We start from the raw sequence: 23,043 nt of genomic DNA, 5'->3' as shown, positions 1-23,043 counted from the left end.
GATGGGCCTGCTCAGGACCCAGGACCCAGCCCCAGGAGGAAGGAGCTCCCCAGCGCAGGGTCTCTGGTGGCTGCTATGACCAGCCCTGACAACAGGGCCCATCCTGAGCATCCTCATGGAGGACAGGGAGGAAAGAGGGAGGGAGGGAAGGAGTACTCAACGCATGCGTCAACATTTCCTGTTTCCCTTAAAATGCAACCAGTAGACCCATCTTCCTCAAAAATCACAGAAAAGTCACACAACCTAAACTTCAAGCTCCCAATAAGCTCTAATTATCTTTTAAGTCAGACTTAAATTCTTACATTGTTAGAGGAATCAACAACTTGACAGATGAGAAGAATCAAGTCCAGAAACAGACTCGTGTCTCTGTGACAACTAAGTACACGAAAAGGTCATGTTTTAAACTGGAAGGACAAATTCAAGGAGTCAGTCCTGAAAGAGTGACTCATTGTTTAGAAAAACGAAATAAACTTGGAGCCAACACCTCCTGCCAGACAACAACCAAGTTCCAGATGAATGAACCAAAAATACAGACTTTAAAAGAACCAGAGGACAACACTGTGACACTATGAGCCTGGGGACGAAGAGCCAGGGCAAGGGGAAGGACTTGCATGCAGATGGGGCCCAGGGGCCAGAGTGAAAATGAGCACAGCCAAGTCCACAGATGAGCAGAGTGCACACTCAAACGGGAAAAACGGCCGACACAACAGAAAAGGTGGAGAAGGAAAAGCACACAAACACAGAACAGTCAATGAGTAAGTGAAGAGTCAACCCCAACAATAACCAAAGAAGTGCAAACCAAAACTAGACACAGGTCAGTGACCAGGAGAGGAGCTCAGAAGCTGTGGTGACAGCCAGCAGTGGCAGGAGGGAAGAGGGCTGGCTCCCAGACCCTGCGAATAGGACGTTCAGCCAGGCTCCCTTGGGGAGGGTAGGCCGGCGTGTCAAACTGCAAATATGCAGATGCATTCACACACACTGCACACATGCACACACACACTGGCCTTTCAGTTAAACAGACACACACTCCATATTTTATCTTCCCTCCTTCCTGAAATATAGATGAAATGAGAAGAAAAAAAATCTTTTTAAAGATTCACCCTGTGCTGACATCTGTTGCCAACGTCCCTCTTTTGTTTTTTTTCCTCCCTAAAGCCCCTGTGCACGGTTGTTTATCCCAGTTCTAACTTGTTCTAGTTGTGTGTGAGCCAGTGCCACAGCATGGCAGCTGACAGACGGGTGGTGTGGTTCGACGACTGGGAAATCAACCTGGGCTGCTGAAGCGGTGAGTGCCAAACCTCAACCACTAGGCCGTCAGGCCAGCCTGAAAGGAAAACATTTAACTTATCAACCTCTGGGAAGAAACAAAGCAGAGAAGTGACGTCAGCAACATGGTGGCGTGAGCGCACCGGGGACTCTCTCCCCTCCAAATTACAACCAAGAAGAGCAACTGCTTTCCAACCAAAAAAATAATCCTAACAACAGAAATCATCAGAGACCCACAGCAGCCAAATGACAGAAGGCGGAGAGGCTGGAGCCGCCCTCAGAGGAGCAGCAACCAAGTAACAGAGAACTTCACTCCCACCCCTAGAGGATGAGATCGCTGCCGTGGGTGTGGGAAGGACCGAGGGAGGGGACGCGCATCCGGGGATCGTCCAGGACTCCCACCGCCAGTGCAGTGGAAACCCTCTAACAGGGAAAGCTTTTGTGTGGGGGAGCCCCAGCAAGCCAGGGACCCAGGAGACCACAAAGTGAGAGCTGATCCAATCCACGTCAGTGTGAGTGAAAGTGCCCCTCCTCCCCCAAGCCACGCTGCATGCCCCCATCGGGGCTGAAGGCACAGGGCTCAGAAAACAAGGCTCTCGACCCCACCCCCAGCTAGTGGCAACAGGCTGTAACTGCAACCAAATAATAGCATCACCCGCAAAAACCACTCCTCAACCATGAAGCAATTTGTAAAAGCTCCAGTCCAAAAGGAAAACAATAAAAGTATAGAAGTAGCTCCTGAGGGCTTGGAAATGGGTAAACTAAGTGAAGAGGAGCTCAAAATAGCTATCCTCAAAATATTCAATGAGGTAAAGGGAAATATACAGAAACAAGCCAACGAGTTCTGGAATTACTTCACAAAAGAGATTGAAATTATAAAGAACAATCAATTAGAAATACTAGAGATGAAAAGTACAATGGATCACATAAAACAGAATACGGATTCCCTGAATGCCCGTGTAGACACCATAGAGGAGAAAATTAGCATCATCGAGGACAGACAGGCTGAATGGCTCCAGACAGAGGAAGAAAGAGAACTAAGACTTTAAAAAACTATACAAAATCTCAGAGAAATAGCTGACTCAATGAGAAAATGCAACTTAAGAATCATCGGAATTCCTGAGGGCGAGGAAAAGGAAAATGGAGCAGAAAGTGTGCTCAACGAAATAATAGAAGAGAACTTCCCAAATCTAGGGATTGAGAGAGAAATGTGTGTGGAGGAAGCTTTCAGATCTCCTAGATTTGTCAATGTAAAAAGACCTACTGCAAGGCACATAGTAGGAAAAATGGCAAAAATGAAGGACAAAGAAAGAACACTCAGGGCAGCAAGGCAGAAGAAAAGAACCTACAAAGGAACCCCCATCAGACTTTCACCGGATTTCTCTACAGAAACCTTACAAGCTAGGAGAGACTGGAGTGACATATTCAAAACTTTAAAGGATAAAAATCTTCAGCCAAGAATACTCTATCCAGCAAAACTATCCTTCAGATATGAGGGAGAAATTAAATCTTTTCCAGACAAACTAAAGCTGAAGGACTTCGTAGTCACAGGACCTCCACTACAAGATATCCTCAAGAAGGCTCTCATACCTGAAAAGAGAAAAAAAGGGAGTAAGGGGGTCACAAAACACAGAGTAGGGAGACAAACTGATAGAATCTGAATAGGATAGCAAATATTCAACTATAGCATTAGGATAAAGGGAAGGAAATCATCAAAGCAAACACAATCTTATCACTCTAAACACAAACTCACAACATAAGTTGGAATAAGAGATGAAAATAATTTAGGAGGGGAGGAGGAAAAGGACTGAAACAGTCTAGGCTAAGGAAGTAAGAGACCACCAGAAAATGCACTATGTTATACACGAGATTCTGAATACAAACTTCAGGGTAGCCACTAAACTAAAAAACAGAACAGAGACACAAAACATAAATAAGGAAAGATCTAAGAAACCCAGCATAATAAATTGCAGAAGTCAATGGGTAGGCTAAAACACACAGGACGAGAAACAAAGGAAACACAGGAAAACCGGAAAACAAGCAACAGAATGACAGCAGTAAGCCCTCATGCATCAATACTCACCCTCAATGTAAACGGATTGAACTCTCCCATAAAAAGACACAGAGTGGCAAAATGGATTAAAGAACAAGATCCAACAATTTGCTGCCTCCAGGAAACACACCTCACCTCCAAGGACAAACACAGGCTCAGAGTGAAGGGGTGGAAGGCAATACTCCAAGCTAATAGCAACCAAAAGAAAGCAGGTGTCGCAATAATTATATCAGACAAAACAGACTTCAAGATAAGGCAGGCAAAGAGAGACACAGAGGGCCAATATATAATGATCAAAGGGACACTTCATCAAGAAGAAATAACACTTATGAATATCTATGCACCCACCACAGGAGCACCAAAGCTCATGAAGCAACTATTAACAAACCTAAAAGAAAATATCAAAAATAACACAATAATAGTAGGGGACCTCAACACCCCACTCACATCAATGGACAGATCATCCAGAGAGAAAATCAACAAAGAAATAGTGGAGCCAAAAAAAAAAAACTAAAACAGTTGGACTTAATAGACATATATAGAACACTTCATCCAAAAACAGCAGAATACACATTCTTCTCAAGTGCACATGGAACATTCTCAAGGATAGACCATGGGATGGGAAACAAGGCAAGCCTCTAAAAATTTAAAAAATTGAAATAATAACAAGCATCTTCTCTGATCATAATGCTATAAAGCTAGAAATTAATTACAAGAAAAAAGCTGAGAAAGGCACAAGGATGTGGAGACTAAACAATATGCTATTGAACAAGCAATGGATCATTGAAGAAATTAAGGAAGAAATCAAAAAATACCTGGACGCAAATGAAAATGATAACATGCCATACCAACTCGTATGGGATGCAGCAAAAGCTGTAGTAAGAGGAAAATTCATCGCAATTCAGGGACATCTTAACAAGCATGAAAAATCCCAAATCAGCAATCTTAAACTACACCTAACTGAATTAGAGAAAGAACAAACAAAGCCCAAAGTCAGCAGAAGGAGAGAAATAATAAAAATCAGAGCAGAAATAAATGCTATTGAAACAAAAAAGGCAGTGGAAAGGATCAATGAAACAAAGAGCTGGTTCGTTGAGAAGATAAATAAAATTAACGAACCCCTAGCCAGACTTACAAAGAAAAAAGGAGAAAGCTCAAATAAACAAAATCAAAAACGAAAGAGGAGTAATAACAACAGACTCCACAGAAATACAATGGATTATAAGAGAATACTACGAAAAACTATATGCCAGCAAAATGGATAACCTAGAGGAAATGGATAAATTCTTGGACTCCTACAATCTCCCAAAGCCCACTCAAGAAGAAGCAGACAATTTGAGCAAACCAATCACAAGGAAAGAGATTGAAACAGCCATCAAAAGCATCCCAAAGAATAAAACCCCAGGACCAGATGGCTTTCCTGGGGAATTCTACCAAACTTTCAGAGAGGATTTAATACCTATCCTTTTCAAGCTATTCCAAAAAATTAGGGAGGATGGAACACTTCCTAACACATTCTACGAGGCCAACATCACGCTGATACCAGAGCCTGACAAGGACACCACAAAAAAGGAGAACTACAGGCCAATATCACTGATGAACATAGATGCAAAAATTCTCAACAAAATTTTGGCAACCCGAATACAGCAATTCATCAAAAGGATCATACATCATGATCAAGTGGGATTCATACCAGGGAAACAGGGATGATTCAACATCCGCAAATCAATCAACGTGATACACCACATCAACAAACTGAGCAATAAAAACCACATGATCATCTCAATAGATGTAGAGAAAGCATCTGACGAGACCCAACAGCCACTTATGATAAAAACTCTCAACAAAATGGGGATAGAAGAGAACTACCTCAACATAATAAAGGCCATATATGACAAACCCACAGCCAACATCATTCTCAATGGGCAAAAACTGAGCGCCACCCCCCTGAGAACAGGAACGAGACAAGGATGCCCTCTATCACCACTCTTGTTTAACATAGCTCTGGAGGTCCCAGCCAGAGCAATCAGGCAAGCAAAAGGAATAAAAGGAATCCAAATGGGGGGGAAGAAGTGAAACTCTCGCTGCTTGCAGACGACATGATCTTACATATAGAAAACCCCAAAGAATCCACTGGAAAACTTTTAGAAGTAATCAACAACTACAGCAAAGTTGCAGGGTATAAAATCAATTTACATAAATCAGTAGCATTTCTATACTCTAATAATGAACTAACAGAAAAAGAACTCAAGAACACAATACCATTCAGAATCGCAACAAAAAGAATAAAATACCTCGGGGTGAATGTAACTAAGAAAGTGAAAGACCTATACAAGGAAAATCACAAGGCTTTTCTGAAAGAAATGGATGAAGACATAAAGAGATGGAAAGACATCCCATGCACGTGGACTGGAAGAATAAACAGAGTTAAAATGTCCATACTACCTAAAGCAATCTACAGATTCAACGCCATCCCAATCAGAATCCCAACGACGTTCTTTACAGAAACAGAACAAAGAATCCTAAAATTTATATGGGGCAACAAAAGACCCCGAATTGCTAAAGCAATCCTGAGAAAAAAGAACACAGCTGGAGGCATCACTTTCCCTGACTTCGAAACAGACTACAAAGCTACAGTAATCAAAACAGCATGGTACTGGTACAAAAACAGGTGCACAGATCAACGGAACAGAATTGAAAGCCCAGAAATGAAACCACACATCTTCTACAAACGAGCTGAGGGCATACAATGGAGAAAAGAAAGCCTTTTCAACAAATCGTGCTGGGAAAAGTGGAAAGCCACATGTAAAAGAATGAGAATTGACCATTCTTTTTCACCATAAACCAAAATAAACTCAAAATGGATCAAAGACCTAAAGCTGAGACCTGAAACCATAAGGCTTCTAGAAGAAAATATAGGCAGTACACTCTTTGACATCAGTATTCAAAGGATCTTTTCGGACACCATGTCTTCTCAGAGAAGGGAAACAATAGAAAGAATAAACAAATGGGACTTCATCAGACTAAAGAGCTTCTTCAAGGCAAATGAAAACAGGATTGAAACAAAAAAACAACCCACTAACAGGGAAAAAATATTTGCAAGTAACGCATCCGACAAAGGCTTAATATCCATAATATATAAAGAACTCACACAACTCAACAACAAAAAATCAAACAACCCGATCAAAAAATGGGCAGGAGACATGAATAGACATTTCTCCAAAGAAGATATACGATCGCCAATAGGCACATGAAAAGATGTTCATCATCGCTGATCATCAGGGAAATGCAAATCAAAACTACACTAAGATATCACCTTACACCCATTAGGATGACAAAAATAACTAAAACAAATAGTAACAAATGTTGGAGAGGTTGTGGAGAAAAAGGAACCCTCATACACTGCTGATGGAAATGCAAACTGGTGCAGCCACTATGGAAAACAGTATGGAGATTCCTCAAAAAGTTAAAAATAGAACTACCATATGATCCAGCTATCCCACTACTGGGTATCTATCCAGAGAGCTTGAAGTCAGCAATTCCAAAAGACCTATGCACCCCAATGTTTAGTGCAGCATTATTTACAATCGCCAAGATGTGGAAGCAACCTAAGTGCTCATCAACAGATGACTGGATAAAGAAGATATGGTATATATATATACAACGGAATACTACTCAGCCGTAAAAAAGAACAAAATCGTCCCATTTGCAACAACATGGATGGACCTTGAGGGAATTATGTTACGTGAAATAAGCCAGATAGAGATGGACGACCTTTGTATGACTCCACTCATATTAGGAATTTAAATCTGTAGACAAAGAGAACAGATTAGTGGCTACCAGGAGAAGGGGGGGGGGTGGGCACAAAGGGTGAAGGTTTGCATCTACAACACAACTGACAGACACTAATGTACAACTGAAATTTCACAAGATGGTAACCTATCATTAACTTCATAAAAAACTTAAAAAAAAAAAAAGAAACAAACCAAAGCTGACCGACTTGGAAGCCAGAAATCACTGGATGCTGTACCTTCCTGGCTGGCACACAAGAAAGAGAAGAGACACGTGTGAGCTGCCCAGATGCCCGGGAGGCTGCAGCAGTGGGCGGAGGCGACTGCACACCCACCCCCAGGGGCTGTGGACCAGAGAGTCTGGGTGTGCAGGAGGTGGTAAGGACCTGGCCCACTAAGGTGGGGTGCAGCACAGACCCCTCTGGTTCCTCTCCTTAGGGACCCCAGCAGGAGGTCCTGGGAGGGAAGTCCAATACCCAGCGCCCCAAAGTAGAGCTCTGCCATTGCTCAGAGGGCTCCCCAAGACCCAATGGTGCCTCACACCTCCTGTGAAGGCACGGCCACAGGTCACCACCCAACGCAGGGAACACCTACGTTCAACACAACACACAAAGCAACAGCAGGACAGGACAGGAACAGACACACAGCAAGGACACACAGGAGACACAAGAAACCTTTGACACTAATTGCTGTCTTCAGAGATGTGAGCAAAATACCCCAACCATAACACTGAATGGGAGGATGTATAAAAGAACACAGATCAAAAAAGCTAAGGCCCTAGAAATTAAAACTGATACTGGAAACAAGAAACTCAACTGAAGAATTAGAGGAGAGAAAAGTCTCCCACCCAAAAAACAGAAGCAAAAGCAACATAAGATGTGAAATGAAAATTTAAGAAACCCAGAGGCTTCATTCTTGAGGTCAAGCATGAAGCTTACAAGAGTTACAAAGAACATGGAGGAAAAGTTATCCAAACAAACAGAAAAGCACAGGACGTCCCAGAAGTGAAGGAGGAGTCTCAGATTCCGGGCCCCCCTTGTTCCTAGCATGGAAAACAGATACACACAGATAGATCGCTATTGCAGAACGCCAGGACACAGCAGGGCCTGAGAGCTGCTGGGAGCACAAGCCGCTCATGAAGGAGACTCAGCAGGCGAGACAACAGAGCCACCTTCCAAATGTGACACCCAGTCAAACACACACCAGGACGAAACAAGCTCTCAGCCATGCGAGGCCCCAGGGTGTGCTCCTCACACGCCCTTTCACGCTACACTAAGGGAACAGGCACAGGAAGGAAAGGGAGTAAACGCAGACAGAGCACATCTGCGCCACGGGCAGTGTGGGTGCAGGGCTGGCCAGAGGGGAAGGACCACGGGCAATGGAGAGCAGGGCAACCCCAGGACAGCAGCGAGCAGGAGATCCCGAGGGCAGTGCCGAGCGGGGCAGGGCAGCAGAGGGCAGCAGACAAGGAGACAGACGCATGCCAAGCAGGGGGATGGCTATAACACTGGCATCACACCCACTGGGAACGTGACCCAGAGGAGAAGTGCAAGGCAGGGAGCTGCCATCCCCCACACTCTCACCCCTAGGAAACCACCACGTGGACGCAGACACTTAGACAAAGGATGTTAACAACACGAAACTGGAAGCAGCCTGTCACAGAATGAAGCAAATGGGGTGCCCCAAATTCCTGCGGTGACATCCTAACCCAGCACAGAACATGACTGCACTTGCAGACAGAGACAGCAGGGGCGCAAGTGCACAGAGGGACGAGCACGCGGAGAGGCAGAAAGAGGGTGGCTGTCTGTAAGCCAAGGAGAGAGGCCTCAGGAAAAACCAGCCAGCACCTCGCTCTGAGACTTCCAGCCAGCACTGAGAGATGACAAACGTCTGTCGTCTAAGCTGCTGTCTGTGGTACTGTTACGGCAGCCAAGCCGACTAAGACACAACCTAAAAGACCGAGAACAACAGATGTTTAGACTGAAGCTGGTGCTCACAGGGGGCAGAGCACACTGCACAAGGCCAGGGTGCTCCACCACGTGTGAGTGCTGCCCGCCCAGGACAGTGGCCAGGAAACCCAGGGGCTACAGACACTTGAAGTAACCACCACTGAACAAAAGGAAACCTCGTTCCACAGTCACACTTCAAGTGCTCACAGCCATGTGCTGGTGGCACCGCACTGGCAGCACAGATTCAGAACATTTCCATCGTCACAGAAAGTTCTGTCTGGACAGTGCTATCTACAAATGTCAAAAATGACAGAAACAGCCTGGAGGCGATTCAAGGAAGAACATAAAAGGCAAGGAAAAGACGTTCAACACACAACTCAAAGCAAAAAACGCACAATTTCACACTGTGTGGATCCCTGGAAGGTGTGACAACAGGCCCTCAGGGTGCTGGTAGAGAAGCAGGAAGCCTGGCCCACGGTGGCAGGTGCGACCAGAGCCTCTGGGGCAGGCCCAGGAAGGAGAGCAGACTCTCCTGGACACCCGTGTCTGATTTACGCTTTGAACCCAACAGTGTGTACTGTTGTAAACACTCCATAGTGCAGTGTGTGCATTCACAAGACACAAGCAAGCATTCCTTTAATTGGCATGTGTCACAGGCGGCATTTGTGAAAAGGACAGAAATTCAGATTTTATAACAAGACAGACCATTCTCAATTAAAGATTAAAAAAACAATCTTTCTCAATGACAAAAAAATTACTCACCCAACTCAATAGCAAAAAGTAATCCAATTAAAAAATGGGCAGAGGATCTGAACATTTCTCCAAAGAAGACACACAGATGGCCAACAGGCACACGAATAGATACTCAACATCACTCATCATCAGGGATATGCAAATCGAAACCACAATGAGATATCGCCTCACGCTGGGTAGAATGACTGCTATCAAAAAGACAAGAAATAACATGTCTGTGGCGAGGATGCGGAGAAAAAGGACCCCTGTATACTACTGGTGGGAATGTAAACTGGTACAGCCACTATGGAAAACCGTATGGAAGTTCCTCAAAAAATTAAAAATAGAAGTACCATATGACCCAGCAATTCCACTCCTCAGTATTTATCTGAAGAAAACAAAACGCAAATTTGAAAAGATATCTGCACCCCATGTTCATTGTAGCATTATTTACAACAGCTAAGATATGGAATCAACCTAAGTGTCCATCACTGGATGAGTGGGTAAAGAAAGTCTGTTTTATACACATACACACACACACACACACACACACACACAGGGGACTGCTATTCAGCCATAAAAAAGGAAATCATGCCATTTGCAACAACATGGATGGAACTTAAAAGCATCATGCTCAGTGAAATAAGTCAGACAGAGAAAAACAAATACTGTGTGATGTCACTTACATGTGGAATCTACAAAAAAATCCAAGCTCATAGATACAAAGAACAGACTGGTGGTTCCAGAGGCAAGGGGTGGAGGGTGGGCACATTGGTTTAAGGTGGTCAAAAGGTACAAACTTCCAGTTAATAAATAAGTCCTAGGATGTCATGTACAGCATGGTGACCACACCTAATAATATCGTACTGTATATTTGAAAGTTGCTAAGAAAGTAGGTCTTAAAAGTTCTCATAAGAAAAAGAAATTTGTAACTATGTGTGTTGAAAGATGTTAATCAGACATATTCTGGTGATCATTTCACAGTACATACAAATATTGAATCTCTACATTGTACACCTGAAACTAATGTTATATGTCAATTACACCACAATTAAAAAGAAATTGGTGGGGCTGGTCCCATGGCCGAGTGGCTGGATTAGTGCGCTCTGCTGCAGGTGGCCCAGTGTTTTGTTGGTTCAAATCCTGGGCGCGGACGTGGCACTGCTCGTCAGGCCACGCTGAGGCGGCGTCCCACATGCCACAACTAGAAGGACCCACAACAAAGAATATACAACTATGTACCGGGGGGCTTTGGGGAGAAAAAGGAAAAAAATAAAATCTTTAAAAAAAAAAAAAGAATAAAAAAAAAAGAAATTGGCTGTCACCTCAGGTTGCTCCAGCTGAAGGTCAAGTTGATCAAGTTGGTCTTTTCCGTCTTTTTCAGAGGCCTCTTCCAAAAGTGCACTGGATGAACTAAAAGAGAAAACGTCTTAAAAACTTAACATGCAGCACTTTGCCATCTGAACTCTGCTCTCTTCCTGGGATCCAACTGTATGAAAGGAGAAAACCCTCCCTACTCCTTCCAATACAGCCTACTTCTGTGTCGAGGACAGGATGACCGCGGCTGAGCGTGCTGTCTGTGACAGCAACTGGAGCCAGTTCTGAACTCAGCTTGGTCAAGTGTCACAGTGGCAGGGACACCGGAGGCGAGGCAGGACCCTGACAGTCTGCGCCCACCGCTAATGGCTGCAGGTCATCACCCGCAGCCTGGCATGCGGGTCAGACTCAGCTCCTGGCTCTGAGGTCAGCTTGTTTCAAGACCCAAACGTAAAATGTGTTTCCAAAACACAAGACTATTACCCTCCATTGGCATGAAATCACAAAAAAACTAGATTTCAGTTCAGCTCAAGGTTCCCCTATTTCAAAAACATATTTAAGACGAATATTGCTTTATTTACCTGATTTCCACAGACTCCACAGGGGAGTCTTCCTTCACCTCCCGCAGCCGCTGTTGCAACAGCGTCAGGTCCTCTTGGTAATTTTTTTCAGCATCCCTTAATTTCTTTTCAAAATAAATTCTCAATTGTTCTAGTTCGGATTCATGCTCGGTTCTCTCTCGCTGCCGCTGCTGGTCAAAGTCTTGCCTCAGGTGTTCTAATTCTTCCACGTGGGACCCTCGAGCCAGGGGCTGCTCGCGTAACTCTTTTATAGGATGAAATCACACAATCATCTTAAAACAAAACACTTAGAAAAACTGAGGAGATATTTAAGATTTAAGATATTTAAGGAGATATTTGTAGTGTGGTGCAGAGGACAGAATTCTGAAAAGGGTGCCCACTGTGATGTGACATGAGCACTGTCCATGGCTTATGCTATGTGGCACAGGGGCCTTACACAGGGAGACAACCCGCGGCCTCAGTGAATCCCACGAGCCCCATGGAAGGAGAGAGCTTTCTCGGGCTAGAGGCAGAAGTCAGAGAGATGGGAAGTGTGAGCAGTACTCCAAATGCTGTTGGGGGCTCTGAAGATGAAAGGACCGTGGGCAAGCAACGTGTGCAAGAGTGGCCCCAGCTGACAGCCAGCAAGGAAAGGGGACCTCAGCCCTACAGCCACAGTGACTGACTCAGCCACCACCTAAGTGAGCCAGGTCAAGGCGCAGCCCAGCACCCTGAATCTGGCTGTGGGTGACCCCAGGGAGAAAACACAGGTGTGCCATCCCAGACTTCTGATCTATGTATCTCCAAGCTGGTAAACAGGTGTGGTTTTAAGCTGTAAGTCTCTGACTTGTTAACACAACAGAACAGTAACACACACTCTAAAGGAACTTGTCACCATCGCTATTTTGATCAAAAGAACGCTGCCAGCTGGTCTACGATAATAATTAGCTTTCAAATAATGTGGACATAAACTAGTCACTATCCCAGAGGTTTCAACTCAAAGTTGCTGTAAGGGTCCTTATGCAAGGGAGAAGATTCCCAGCACAACAGGTGAGAAGTGAAACACGCATGTGAAAGCACAACAGCCACCTACATGTAAGTCCACCAGCCCCGCCTGCAGCCTCCACCAGTGTCAGACGGACCCAAAAGAAGGACCAAGCGGTGAGCTGACAGCGTGCAGGGCAGGGAAGTGGACATGAGGCCTTATTCACCACTTTCACCACCACAGCAGCAGACGGGCACTGCTTCTGGTCCTTTCTCATATCTGTTCTTTGTGCCAAGTAACATTTACTCAGCAAGGGCAATTGCTGGTTTTAAAGGCTCTGTCTGGAGACCAGCAGCAGGAAAGTTCATGTCTGTGTTCTGCTCTGCAGAGTCTCTCCACCCCCCACTGAAGGCATTGCCCGGAGCACGACTGCTCTGACACAGGGTCCTGTGATGGCGCCCAGACAACCTGCCCTCAGTCTGATTGGCTGCATTTGCTGGGGCTGGGATACGGGCGTCATCCTCCAAAACTGGAGCTCGGGGCCACAGGAGCCTGACCACACCCAGCCCTGGGGAGCGCACGGGGCCCAGGAAGCAGTATGCACAAGGCACCCCTGCGACCCCAAATGCCGGCTCAGAGCTGCATCCTACAGCACTCAGGCACAACTCCTCAGCCAACGTGAGCACCGCCGGTCAGCTTCACCAGCCTCACACCTCAAAGTGCCTCACGCTCACGCAGGGAAGACACATGATTCTGTCGTTATTCAGTAACTCACTTAAGGATGAGACCAAGACTCCACCAGCAAACCAACTTCCACCTTAAAACTACACAACTCAATCTTCAAAGAAGTTTACAAAATCACTTTTTGCACTTACTACAATTGTTAAATTCTAGTTTGGGGTTTCAACAATTAGAAACACACAGCTTTAGCTTCTGAGGATCTGAACTTTTAACAGGAAATTCCTCACCACTGGGCTCCTGTCTGTTGGTTCTTGCAGACTCAAGCTGGGACCACAGGCTCCTGATTTCTTCCTGTGACTGAGCCTTCAGATCTTCGTACGATGCTTGAAGAGTCTCTAACTGGAAAAGGAAGGCGACAACGTGAGACACCAACTCACAGCGACACGTCGTCTGTGCCCAGCATCTGACAGGCATGAGATGGGACTAAGAGGTCAAATTCCAAGCCTACGGCCTCGAGAAGACCAGCAACAGCGGCCCCCTGCTGTGAAATGTGCCGTGACCTGGCCGCAGTCCTCTCAGTGACCCGAGTTTTCCTCTTACACATTCCCTGCCGGCCCCTGGCCCTGCTACCTGCACAGATCCATTTTTGCTCACTGAGCAAGCACAGGAACTTTCTTTGTTGTCCTAAACACATGCCCTTCTAATTTGCTGGGAGGAAGCTCAGAGCACGCCCCGGGCCCCCAAAGTGGGTGGACTGGGCCTCTCCAGGCTGTCAGCAGGCACGGAGCAGCACCCCTCACTCTCCCAGGAGGCCCCCTGTTGTCGAGTTTAACAAGTTCCAAGCCATCCCAAGATTACATCACTGACCCCGGGGAATTTCTTTCTCATCTGAGGTCACCACCCTCCCTCATCCCTTGTGTAGTATGTCTGGGTTTTCCCTGAATTTCATGGTCAACCTTCCTGGGGAGTGGTTTCTTCCAGGAGGAACAGAACTGGCACACCGAGCATGTGCTGCAGGCCAGCCTGCCCTGCACCAATGGACCTGAGAGCAGCTCCCACCCACTGTCATGGGGGGTCAGGTTCAGGCTGGTCCTAAGTTGGGAGCCACAAGTGCAGGGACAAGGGCTGAAGGACCTGCCTGAAGGAACGTGAGAGCTTGGCTGTGCATGGGCAGTGCCAGCGCCAAGGTTGTTCTGGCACCTGCAGCCTTTTCTTGTCCAAGGCACAGGAAGAGGGTGCCCTTCCACCATCTCATTCCCATCAGTCAGAGAGCCAGCAGGGAGGGGACTTGCCCCAGCCTGGCCCTGGATCTGCCCTGCCAGGAACCCCTGTTCTGCACCTGGCAGGTCCTGGCCTCTGTTGGGAGGAGAGGAGTGGGAGCAGGTGTGAGAGCTGCAGAGCATGAGACACAGCTCCTCCTGGGCTCCGACGACCACCCTCCTCTCCTCGGTAGACCCATGCACAGGCCACCACTAACTCCGTCCCCTGCTGACTTCCTTTCTTGTTTCCTGAACTGCTGCATGGGGTGTTGCCTGGTTCTTGGGTTTGGCAACAGGTGCACTTCAGGTCTCTAAGAAAGATCTGGCCACACTTCCTACATTTTGATATGTAGAGTTTCATCGGAAAAGAGTTTTGAATACATAAGAAGTAGAAGTGTTTCCAGTTAACTGTTCCAAGGAACTTCTTGTTTGCCGAGCTGTAGTCAGAGGCTGCGGCCTTATCCCCAGCGTCTGTGGTCTCTAACCTCTCAGGGGTTCTGGTCAAGAACAACTCCATCTCAGACTGAACCTGACTGTGAAATCAACCCCAGGGACCCTCCATCGCTACCTCTTCATCTACCAGCTCTGCCAAATATTGGGTCTCTTTACCTGTAGTATGTAGTACTTAAGTTCCAGCAAACACAAGAACGTGAAATGACCCCAACCCACAATCTTCTAAAACTCCCTTCCTCCACCAAGTAATTAAAATAAATCAGCTCTTGCCTACCTCTAGTTGTTTTTCTTTTTCCTTCCCTTTGAACTTCAGCTCCAAGTCTTCTAAGCACTGACAGTGCTCAGACTGCAGGTCTTCGTGTAACTTTCTCAAGGCCACTTCGTGTTGAGCCTCCAAAGTCTTAAGGGAAACTGGAGAGCAGAAGCGGCCTCATTCAGTGCAAGACACCACAGTGTCTTCCTTCTCAACACGACATTAAGCAGCACGTTGCCGTCAGTAACGACAGCCCTGCTTGCGCCGCCCCATGGATGGCAGGTCCAACTCCTTCCAGACCCCATTCTCAGGGCCCCTGCTCTCCCAGGGGCAGGAGGAGATGCAGACAAGCCCTCCTGACTGGTGGGCATCACCGTGTAACAGCCAACCCAGATAAAAAGTGAACAGTCGCAATATTACTTTTTTGGTAGCAACGTAATAATGGAGTGTGCAAAAACCATCTCTGAAACAAAGGTTTCAGGAAGGTTTAGAGACACTGAGTGGCCTGTGATCAACAGGGGGAAGCTGGCCGGGCCGCACCTCCGTCCCCATGGGTATCACACACATTGGTTATCTGAGGTTTGAGCACAGGGGATTCGCGGCCAATCGTAAGTCTGGCAGATCACATGACATTCACTCTAGTATTACACAGGAAAACTTCGTCCCCCTTCCAAACTTGCTCATTTTAACTAGATACTCACATTCAGCCTGATTTTTGGCTTGAAAAATCTCCTCCAACTCAGCTTTCTGTTCAGCCATTTCTTTCTTAAACTGGTTTTGTAAATTCTCCAATTCTGATTGATGCTTTCCAGATAACTCTTGGCGTAGGTTTTCTAAGCATAAATCCCTCTCAGATTCCCAGTCTTGCTTCAGGGTCTGATTTAAATAAGGAAAAAGGAGATTATGGCCAATAGTTGATCATCTGTGGTAGAAAAATTTAAATCACACATTCGAAAACCTGGAGTGGGCAGTCACCCTGCCCAGACCAGACTGTCACCACAGGAAACCAGCTCGCGATGTCCACTCGGTCCGTCCACTACCCCTAAAAGGGATAGGACGGGAGCACTCACTAGGCAAACAGCCAGGGAGAAGACAAGAACCAGCTGCCCAGCACAGAACCAGCCTCTGAACAGAGCCCAGGCTTGTGGTCACTCACAATGACCCATGCCCCCGATACCCCGAGCAAGACCCGTGAGTCTACGGTGATTCACAGACCTCTGCCGGGAGCCAGTCTCTGCCCAAATGCCCTAAGAAACGAGTCTCGCTGTCCAGCTCAGAGGGTGGGGGCGGGGCACAAGCCCCCACTCAGGACTGTCCTCTACCCACTGTCCAAACAGAGCAGCAGGACAGAGACACCCACGTGCCCATCACACACAGCCCCACGCTGCCAGGTCCCCTGATGTCACCCACGTCCCCCACTGTCACTCACACTAACAGCCCTTCCACAAACTCAGCCTTGAGAAAAGGACTGATCACGAGGATCAAAAGTTCCAGCAAGAGATTTCCTTAGAAAAGAGCTCACTCTGTTGCACCCTACAATACACCTCTTTCCCCCAAAAAGGGGGTGTGGGGTGACAGCAGAAGGATAACTACAGGACAATCCAGAGTGGTAAGCACAGCCCTCATGTGACATCGCCCAGCGCTGGCCGCAGCAGCATGAACACTCCAGGCCTGGCTGCTCTGCCCACAGGTGCACTCTGCACCCCACTGCCATGCCTCCTCCCTCTGTGGCTCCTGTGACGTCCCTGCCCCTGTACCCTACACACTTCACGTCATCTCAGCAGTCCGTGCTCCCCTGTGCTAGGACATCCGGCTGTAAGGACGAAGACGTCCAGGGCACAGCGAGGGCCAGACCACAGGGGCCACTCAGAAACCAGACTCGGGATGGCACAGCCTCACGTTACCGAAGTCAACACGAAACCCCAAAACAAGTCATTGTGACAAATTCAAATTGTACAAATAAAAGAAGGTCATACCTCTAAAAGAAAATGCAATACACTTCCCACCAGCACATTCAGCCAAAGCTTTGAATGGATCTCGTTCAAGTCAAGGTCAGGGGCTCCTCTGTGGAGGGTTCCAGGGTAGGGGGCAAGTTGGAGGGATGGGGAGAAAAGGAAAAATACTGCACACACAGAATGACGTTTCCAATCGTACGTACCTCTATCATCTGGACATTTTTCTCCATTTCTATTTGCAACTTCTCCTTCAGCTCGGCTGCAAGAAAAACATAAGAAGTAGCTTGGATCACTGATCTCAGACTTTTCCAGTCTGATCGCCCAGGAGATGAGAGCGCTCCCGGCGCCCACTGGTTGCTCCACAAAGCACTCGCCAGTGTGAACGGGACAATAGGACACGTCTGTAAAGGACAAGAAGGTGACGATGTCTGGCTAATTAACAAATTATATTCATGCCCAAACCAAGGACAGCGAGATTTCCAGCCACCGTGACAACAGAGGATGAGCAGGACAAGGCTGACTCCGGGGCTGCACAGGTCACTGAGCACCCTGAACCCTCATCACCCTTCTGGTCATGAGAAGCTCAGCCTGTTGGCTCCACACAGGGCCCCCACGCACCCAGGCTCCCTCTGCGCCAGAGTCCAGCCCAGGTGCTAGAAGACAAGTGCATCAAGACAGGAAGAGATGTTCTAGGACCCAACGCTCCCAAACCTGCGGAGAAAGAAGCACAAGAGGCACTAGGTGCCGGAGGTGGAGGAAGAAGACAAGGCCGGGCCAGTGGCATGGCCAAGCATGGCCTGAGAGCCAGGTGTGCATCTGGAGATCTGGGTGCCAGGGAGAGATGGCAGGGCTTTAGGAAAGGGTTGGGGGGAGCTGGGGAGAGGGCACCACACAACAGGCGACACAGCAGGTGCACAGTGAGCGCAGCCTGAGCGAGTCCCGAATTCAGGCAGAGGGCCAGACGGCAGCCCTGTCCACAGGGCCAGCCCAGGGCAGAGCCTCTCGGAGCAGAGGGCAAGCATGGGCCTCTCCATGAACCCGTTCCCAGGGGTGTGTCAGGAGCAAACAGCACCAGAAGGGGCCTAAGGCAAAGCATGTTTTGTATTTTAAAAAATAAAACAGGTGATGTAAACCTCTGTATTTGTATGCGCCCGAACCCAGTTGAAGAAACACGGAAAGGCATCACAAGAACCTGAGAAGACTGGCCCACTCTCGGGGTGGGGTCCCAGCACACTCACAGCCAGGCACGTGTTTTTATTTTTCAAGTGAAAACTCACCAATGGGCAGATAAGCAGCCACTCATGCCAGCAGGAAAATGAGGAACTGCCAAGGGTGCAGGATTTTTGGGTCATGAACATTCTGAACTCAGATTGTGGCAGTTCACACAACTCTAAATACGCTAAAAACCACTGAAGGGTACACTTCAAATAGGTGAGTTGTGTAGTATGTGAATTATAGGAAATAAAGTGATTATGTAAACATCAGATGCGTACAAAAAGTAGCAACAGCTTCAGCAAAAAACGTACAAAAGAAACATTCAAGTGAAAAGATAAAAGTGTATTTTAGACAAAAAGAGCTCAGTCTAGGCCAGATGAAGAGGCACCTAGCAGCCACAGGAGTGGCATGGCCCCATTCTGGGGTCTGGGGTTCTGTGTACCAGGGCATCTGGGTCAGGCTCGACAGAGCTTGGCCACAGATGGAGTCCTGTCAGAGCCGCAGACACAGAAACTCCCAGCACGTGAGCAAATCGTCTCCAACAACATTGTTTCAAAAACTAACACAAGCCCGGGGCTGGCCTGGTGGCGTAGTGGTTAAGTCTGTGCATTCCACTTCAGGGGCCCAGGGTTCGCGGGTTGGGATCCCGGGCATGGACCTACACGCTCCTCATCAGGCCATGCTGTGGCAGCATCCCACATACAAAAAAGAGGAAGATCAGCACAGACGTTAGCTCAGAGCCAATCTTCCTCACCAAAAAAGAAAAAAATTTAACACAAGCCCAGAGAAGGCAAAGGGACAGCAGAGTAGGACACACACTGCACCACCCAGACATGGACAACCCCTGGGCACTGGGTGGGTGCCCATGCCACCACATGCTGCACTTCCTGTGGGCACGGAGACCAGCATGTGAACACCTTCCCAGGGAGGCACCGTGATGGGCCACCTGCTTTCCAACTCCAGGAGCAGGGACTTGTGCTTCACACAGGTCACCTCAAAGCCCCACTCCGCCCGCATGCCCATACCTGTCTCCTGGCCGCACCGCAGCGCCATCTCCTCCTGCTCGCGGGCGTGCTGCTCCCTGATGAGCTCCAGCTCCAGCCGCTGCCTGCTCTGCAGCAGGGCCAGCTCCTGCGCGTGCCGGCCGTTGAGCATCTCCCGCAGCTCCGTCAGCGCCGTCTCCTTCTCCTTCTGGAGGTTGGCCTGCGTCAGCTCCAGCTGCGCTGTGTGCATGTTGCTCAGGCTCAGACGCAGCGCCTCCAGCTCCAGCGGGGGCACCGGCTGAGGAGAGAGGCGATTTTGGGGTGGCGCGGGGAGAGCACACTACATAGCGCACCCCAGCATGGCCCTGTCTTCTGGGTGGCCACAGTTTACTTGTCTGCAAGCACTGACTGCTCCTGCCCAGACACTGCCGCAGCGCCCCTTCCCATGCTATTCCTGCTGCTCCGCACCAGCCTCACACTCGAGGGACAGCACCAGCTCAGCCCCTGCTCAGTCCCAGGCAAGCTCCTCACAGGACCTCAGTGCAGCCCGCTGCCCTGGCACAGCCAGCAACGTCCCGACCACCTAACCTAAAGTGGCCACTTGCCCCTCCCTGGAAGCCCCTCCAGTTACACATCCTCTCCTCCAACTAAACCAAGGCTCCTGGAGGGCAGGGGCCATAACCACTGCCTCTTTGTTCCTCCTCAGACAACAACGTTGGCCACACACAGGCCGGCGCCTTGCAGGACAGCCCCCACCTTCATCCAGACAGAATCCACGGCCCGGAGGCCCAGCCTGGCTAGGGACAGGTGAGCAGACGTTTCAGATATTGCAAAACCCCTGCTAATGAACATGAGACAACACCAGAACACTGACAGCAGGTTCTCTGTGACAGTCAGTGTCAACAAGGGTGAAACTGAACAGTGACCAGCGACCACTGAGCTAACAGCACTGACAGGAACCCCACATCCCAGACCAGAGACAGGTGAGCTGGGCACTTCACTGCTCTGGAACGCGGGCAGCGGGGAACAAAAGAGAACTTCTGTGCCTGAGACATGAGGGATCCGCTTCTCCTTCCACCGCCTCCGTGGGCCAGGGTTCCAGGCGTCCAACTGTTTGACACAGAGGAAGCAACACCTGATTCCCAATTAACACAAAAACAGAAAAATATGCTTGGAACCAGGCACTTAAGGGACACACAGAAAAGCATAAAGAGAAAATGAATAAAGGAGAGGAAGACACAGAAAACATGGAAGAGAATACACGTCCTGAAGAGGCCAGCAGCAACCCCCGGGGAGGGACAGGGTGCTGGCCAGCTCTCTCACCGGTGGAGCGAGTCCAGCAGTCCCTTCGCTCCGAGGGTCCGGCCCTGACCCCAAGGCCCAGAGCGTAGCAGCCACCCAGGGGCCTCGCACACAGCTCCACCCCCATGGCTCCTGCTGCTTCAGGATCCCTCTCCGCTACAGTACTGCTGGTGTTTAAAGAGTGGGGTCAGCAGCTGACAGGGAGAGGCTGGCCTGCAGCGAGTGCCCCCTACACAGCCTGTCACCCGGCCAGACTTGCTGCCACCAGGTGTCCATGCATATCCCTCCAACTGTGCTTTCAACAGCCCCACACAGACGTGAAAACAGAACAAACCAGACAAGTACAGACAGCAAGCCTGCAGCACACAGCCGTCCACTTTGTGACAAATCTCTCCTACCTGCAACCCTCCCAGATCCCAAAACCACTGTGTCCTGGTGTAAATGACAGAGCAAGTTCAAGGACTCGGCTGAGCCCCTGAGGCCCTGGACTGCAGCCCGAGTGTCCCAGGGTCACCTGGCTCTACAACTGCACCTGGTGCATCTCTGTCAGCTGCCGAAGCTCTGCCACTGCCCGCTGCTGTCCGCCAGCCTCCTCCTCCTGTCTGCTCAGCAGTTCAGCACCTGCAGGGTCACGTTCTTGTTCACATTCCTGGAGCAGGAAAGCAAAGCACGTAACTCAGAGAAGTCACCCGAGAAAGCACATAGCGAAAGAGGATGACACCAGAGAGAAATGACAACACAGCTTCTCACAAAATTTGTCCATCAATGTCACAGCAGCACTGGTCACAACCACGAAAAGGCAGAAGCAACTCCAGTGTCCACCAACGGGTGAACGGATGAGCAAAATGCAGTGCATCCATGCAACGGGCTCTCACTCAGCCATAAAAAGGAATAAGGTACTGACACATGCGATAACATGGTGAACCTGGAGACACGTACTCAGTGAGAGAAGCCAGACACACAGCATATGGTCAGGCTTCCATCAACAGGAAACAGAGGCACACCCGGGAGAGAACGCAGGTGGTGGTCAGAGGAGGGAAGAACGAGGTGACTGCTAATGGGGACGGGGTTCCTTTTGGGCTGAAGAACAGGTTTTGGAATTAGTTGTGATGGTTGCACAATATAACAAATGTACTAAAAGCCACTTAAGCACATGTTGAAAAATGGTGAATTTTACGTTATGTGAATTATAACTCAATAAAAATAATAACTATGAAAGAATATTCAACCTGTTTAAGTAGCTTAGTGTAAAGTTGGAAACCCCAGAAGGAGAGGCTGCAGGTGCTGACAGAGATGAAAGGCGTGGCCTCCAGGCCGCTGTCCCTCAGGCAGAGGAGGGAAGTGACACTTACGGGAGAGAAACCATCATGAAATGCCTGGATGGGGGAGTGCCGACAGAACTACACGAACCTGAAGACACACTTTTTTTTTTTTTTTTTTTCCTTTTTCTCCCCAAAGCCCCCCGGTACATAGTTGTATATTCTTCATTGTGGGTCCTTCTAGTTGTGGCATGTGGGACGCTGCCTCAGCGTGGTTTGATGACCAGTGCCATGTCCGCACCCAGGATTCGAACCAACGAAACACTGGGCCGCCTGCAGCAGAGCGCATGAACTTAACCACTCGGCCACGGGGCCAGCCCCAAGCCATACATCTTAAAGAACATTTCATAGCCACTAAGCAAAAGTGGGTGATGATAACATTGACCCTCAATGTCACCAAGGTCACCAGGAAACAAATTAACCAAACAGTCAGTGACCGAATAAGTTGGTGGAGCTTTTTTCTTAAAAGCTATGTGACAACAAACGTCAAGAGCCACAGAAAATGCTTCTGTCTTAACACTCCCACCTCTGGGAACATTTTCATCATCAACAATCCAAAGGGAGAAGAAAGCTACATGCTGTATACCAGCACGGCACCGCGGTCCCCTCCCCTCCATACTCCCAAAAGCCAGCCCCTCGCCCTGCGGGCCTCCCAGCCTCTCCGGTGCACAGACAGACGTCTCTGGGGCCCCAGGCTACCCACTTGTCTACACCGCACCTCAGACTCAAAATAACCAAAACTAAACTGGATTTTTCTGCCCAAACTGGGGCTCCGCCAAGTTCTCTACCTCAGTTAACAGCACGCCAAACCCGCACAGTCCTCCTGTTCCCGCCTCCCCTCATACCACCACACAGCCAGCCAGGGCCTGTCCTGGCATCCCTCCATTCCCATGAGCACAGCTGGCTGCCCCCATGGTCACTTGGCCTTAGGCGCTGTCATCAGCTTGGAGGCAGCAAATGCACTCAAAAA

General features: G+C 48.5%; 1 protein-coding gene across 12 annotated transcripts in view; it reads right to left on the bottom strand.

Moving 5' to 3' along the window:
* PCNT (pericentrin) overlaps window positions 1-23,043 on the bottom strand; it is a 140,618-nt gene that overhangs the window by 101,078 nt on the left and 16,497 nt on the right. For 11 of the 12 annotated variants that reach the window (XM_046648032.1, XM_046648028.1, XM_046648021.1 and 8 more), the window contains 8 exons: window positions 21,287-21,403; window positions 19,495-19,750; window positions 17,458-17,513; window positions 16,001-16,175; window positions 15,321-15,457; window positions 13,622-13,733; window positions 11,690-11,933; window positions 11,117-11,204 (listed from right to left, as the gene is read on the bottom strand). In XM_046648032.1, coding sequence (XP_046503988.1) covers window positions 11,117-11,204; window positions 11,690-11,933; window positions 13,622-13,733; window positions 15,321-15,457; window positions 16,001-16,175; window positions 17,458-17,513; window positions 19,495-19,750; window positions 21,287-21,403 — 1,185 coding nt within the window. The remainder of the gene's footprint in view (window positions 1-11,116; window positions 11,205-11,689; window positions 11,934-13,621; window positions 13,734-15,320; window positions 15,458-16,000; window positions 16,176-17,457; window positions 17,514-19,494; window positions 19,751-21,286; window positions 21,404-23,043) is intronic. The other variant, XM_046648026.1, reaches the window with a different exon arrangement.

This window comes from Equus quagga, chromosome 21, assembly GCF_021613505.1.
Source record: "Equus quagga isolate Etosha38 chromosome 21, UCLA_HA_Equagga_1.0, whole genome shotgun sequence".
Classification (NCBI taxonomy): domain Eukaryota; kingdom Metazoa; phylum Chordata; class Mammalia; order Perissodactyla; family Equidae; genus Equus; species Equus quagga.
The sequence above is the reverse complement of the archived record's forward strand: the minus strand, read 5'-3'. Positions and strand labels throughout refer to the sequence as shown.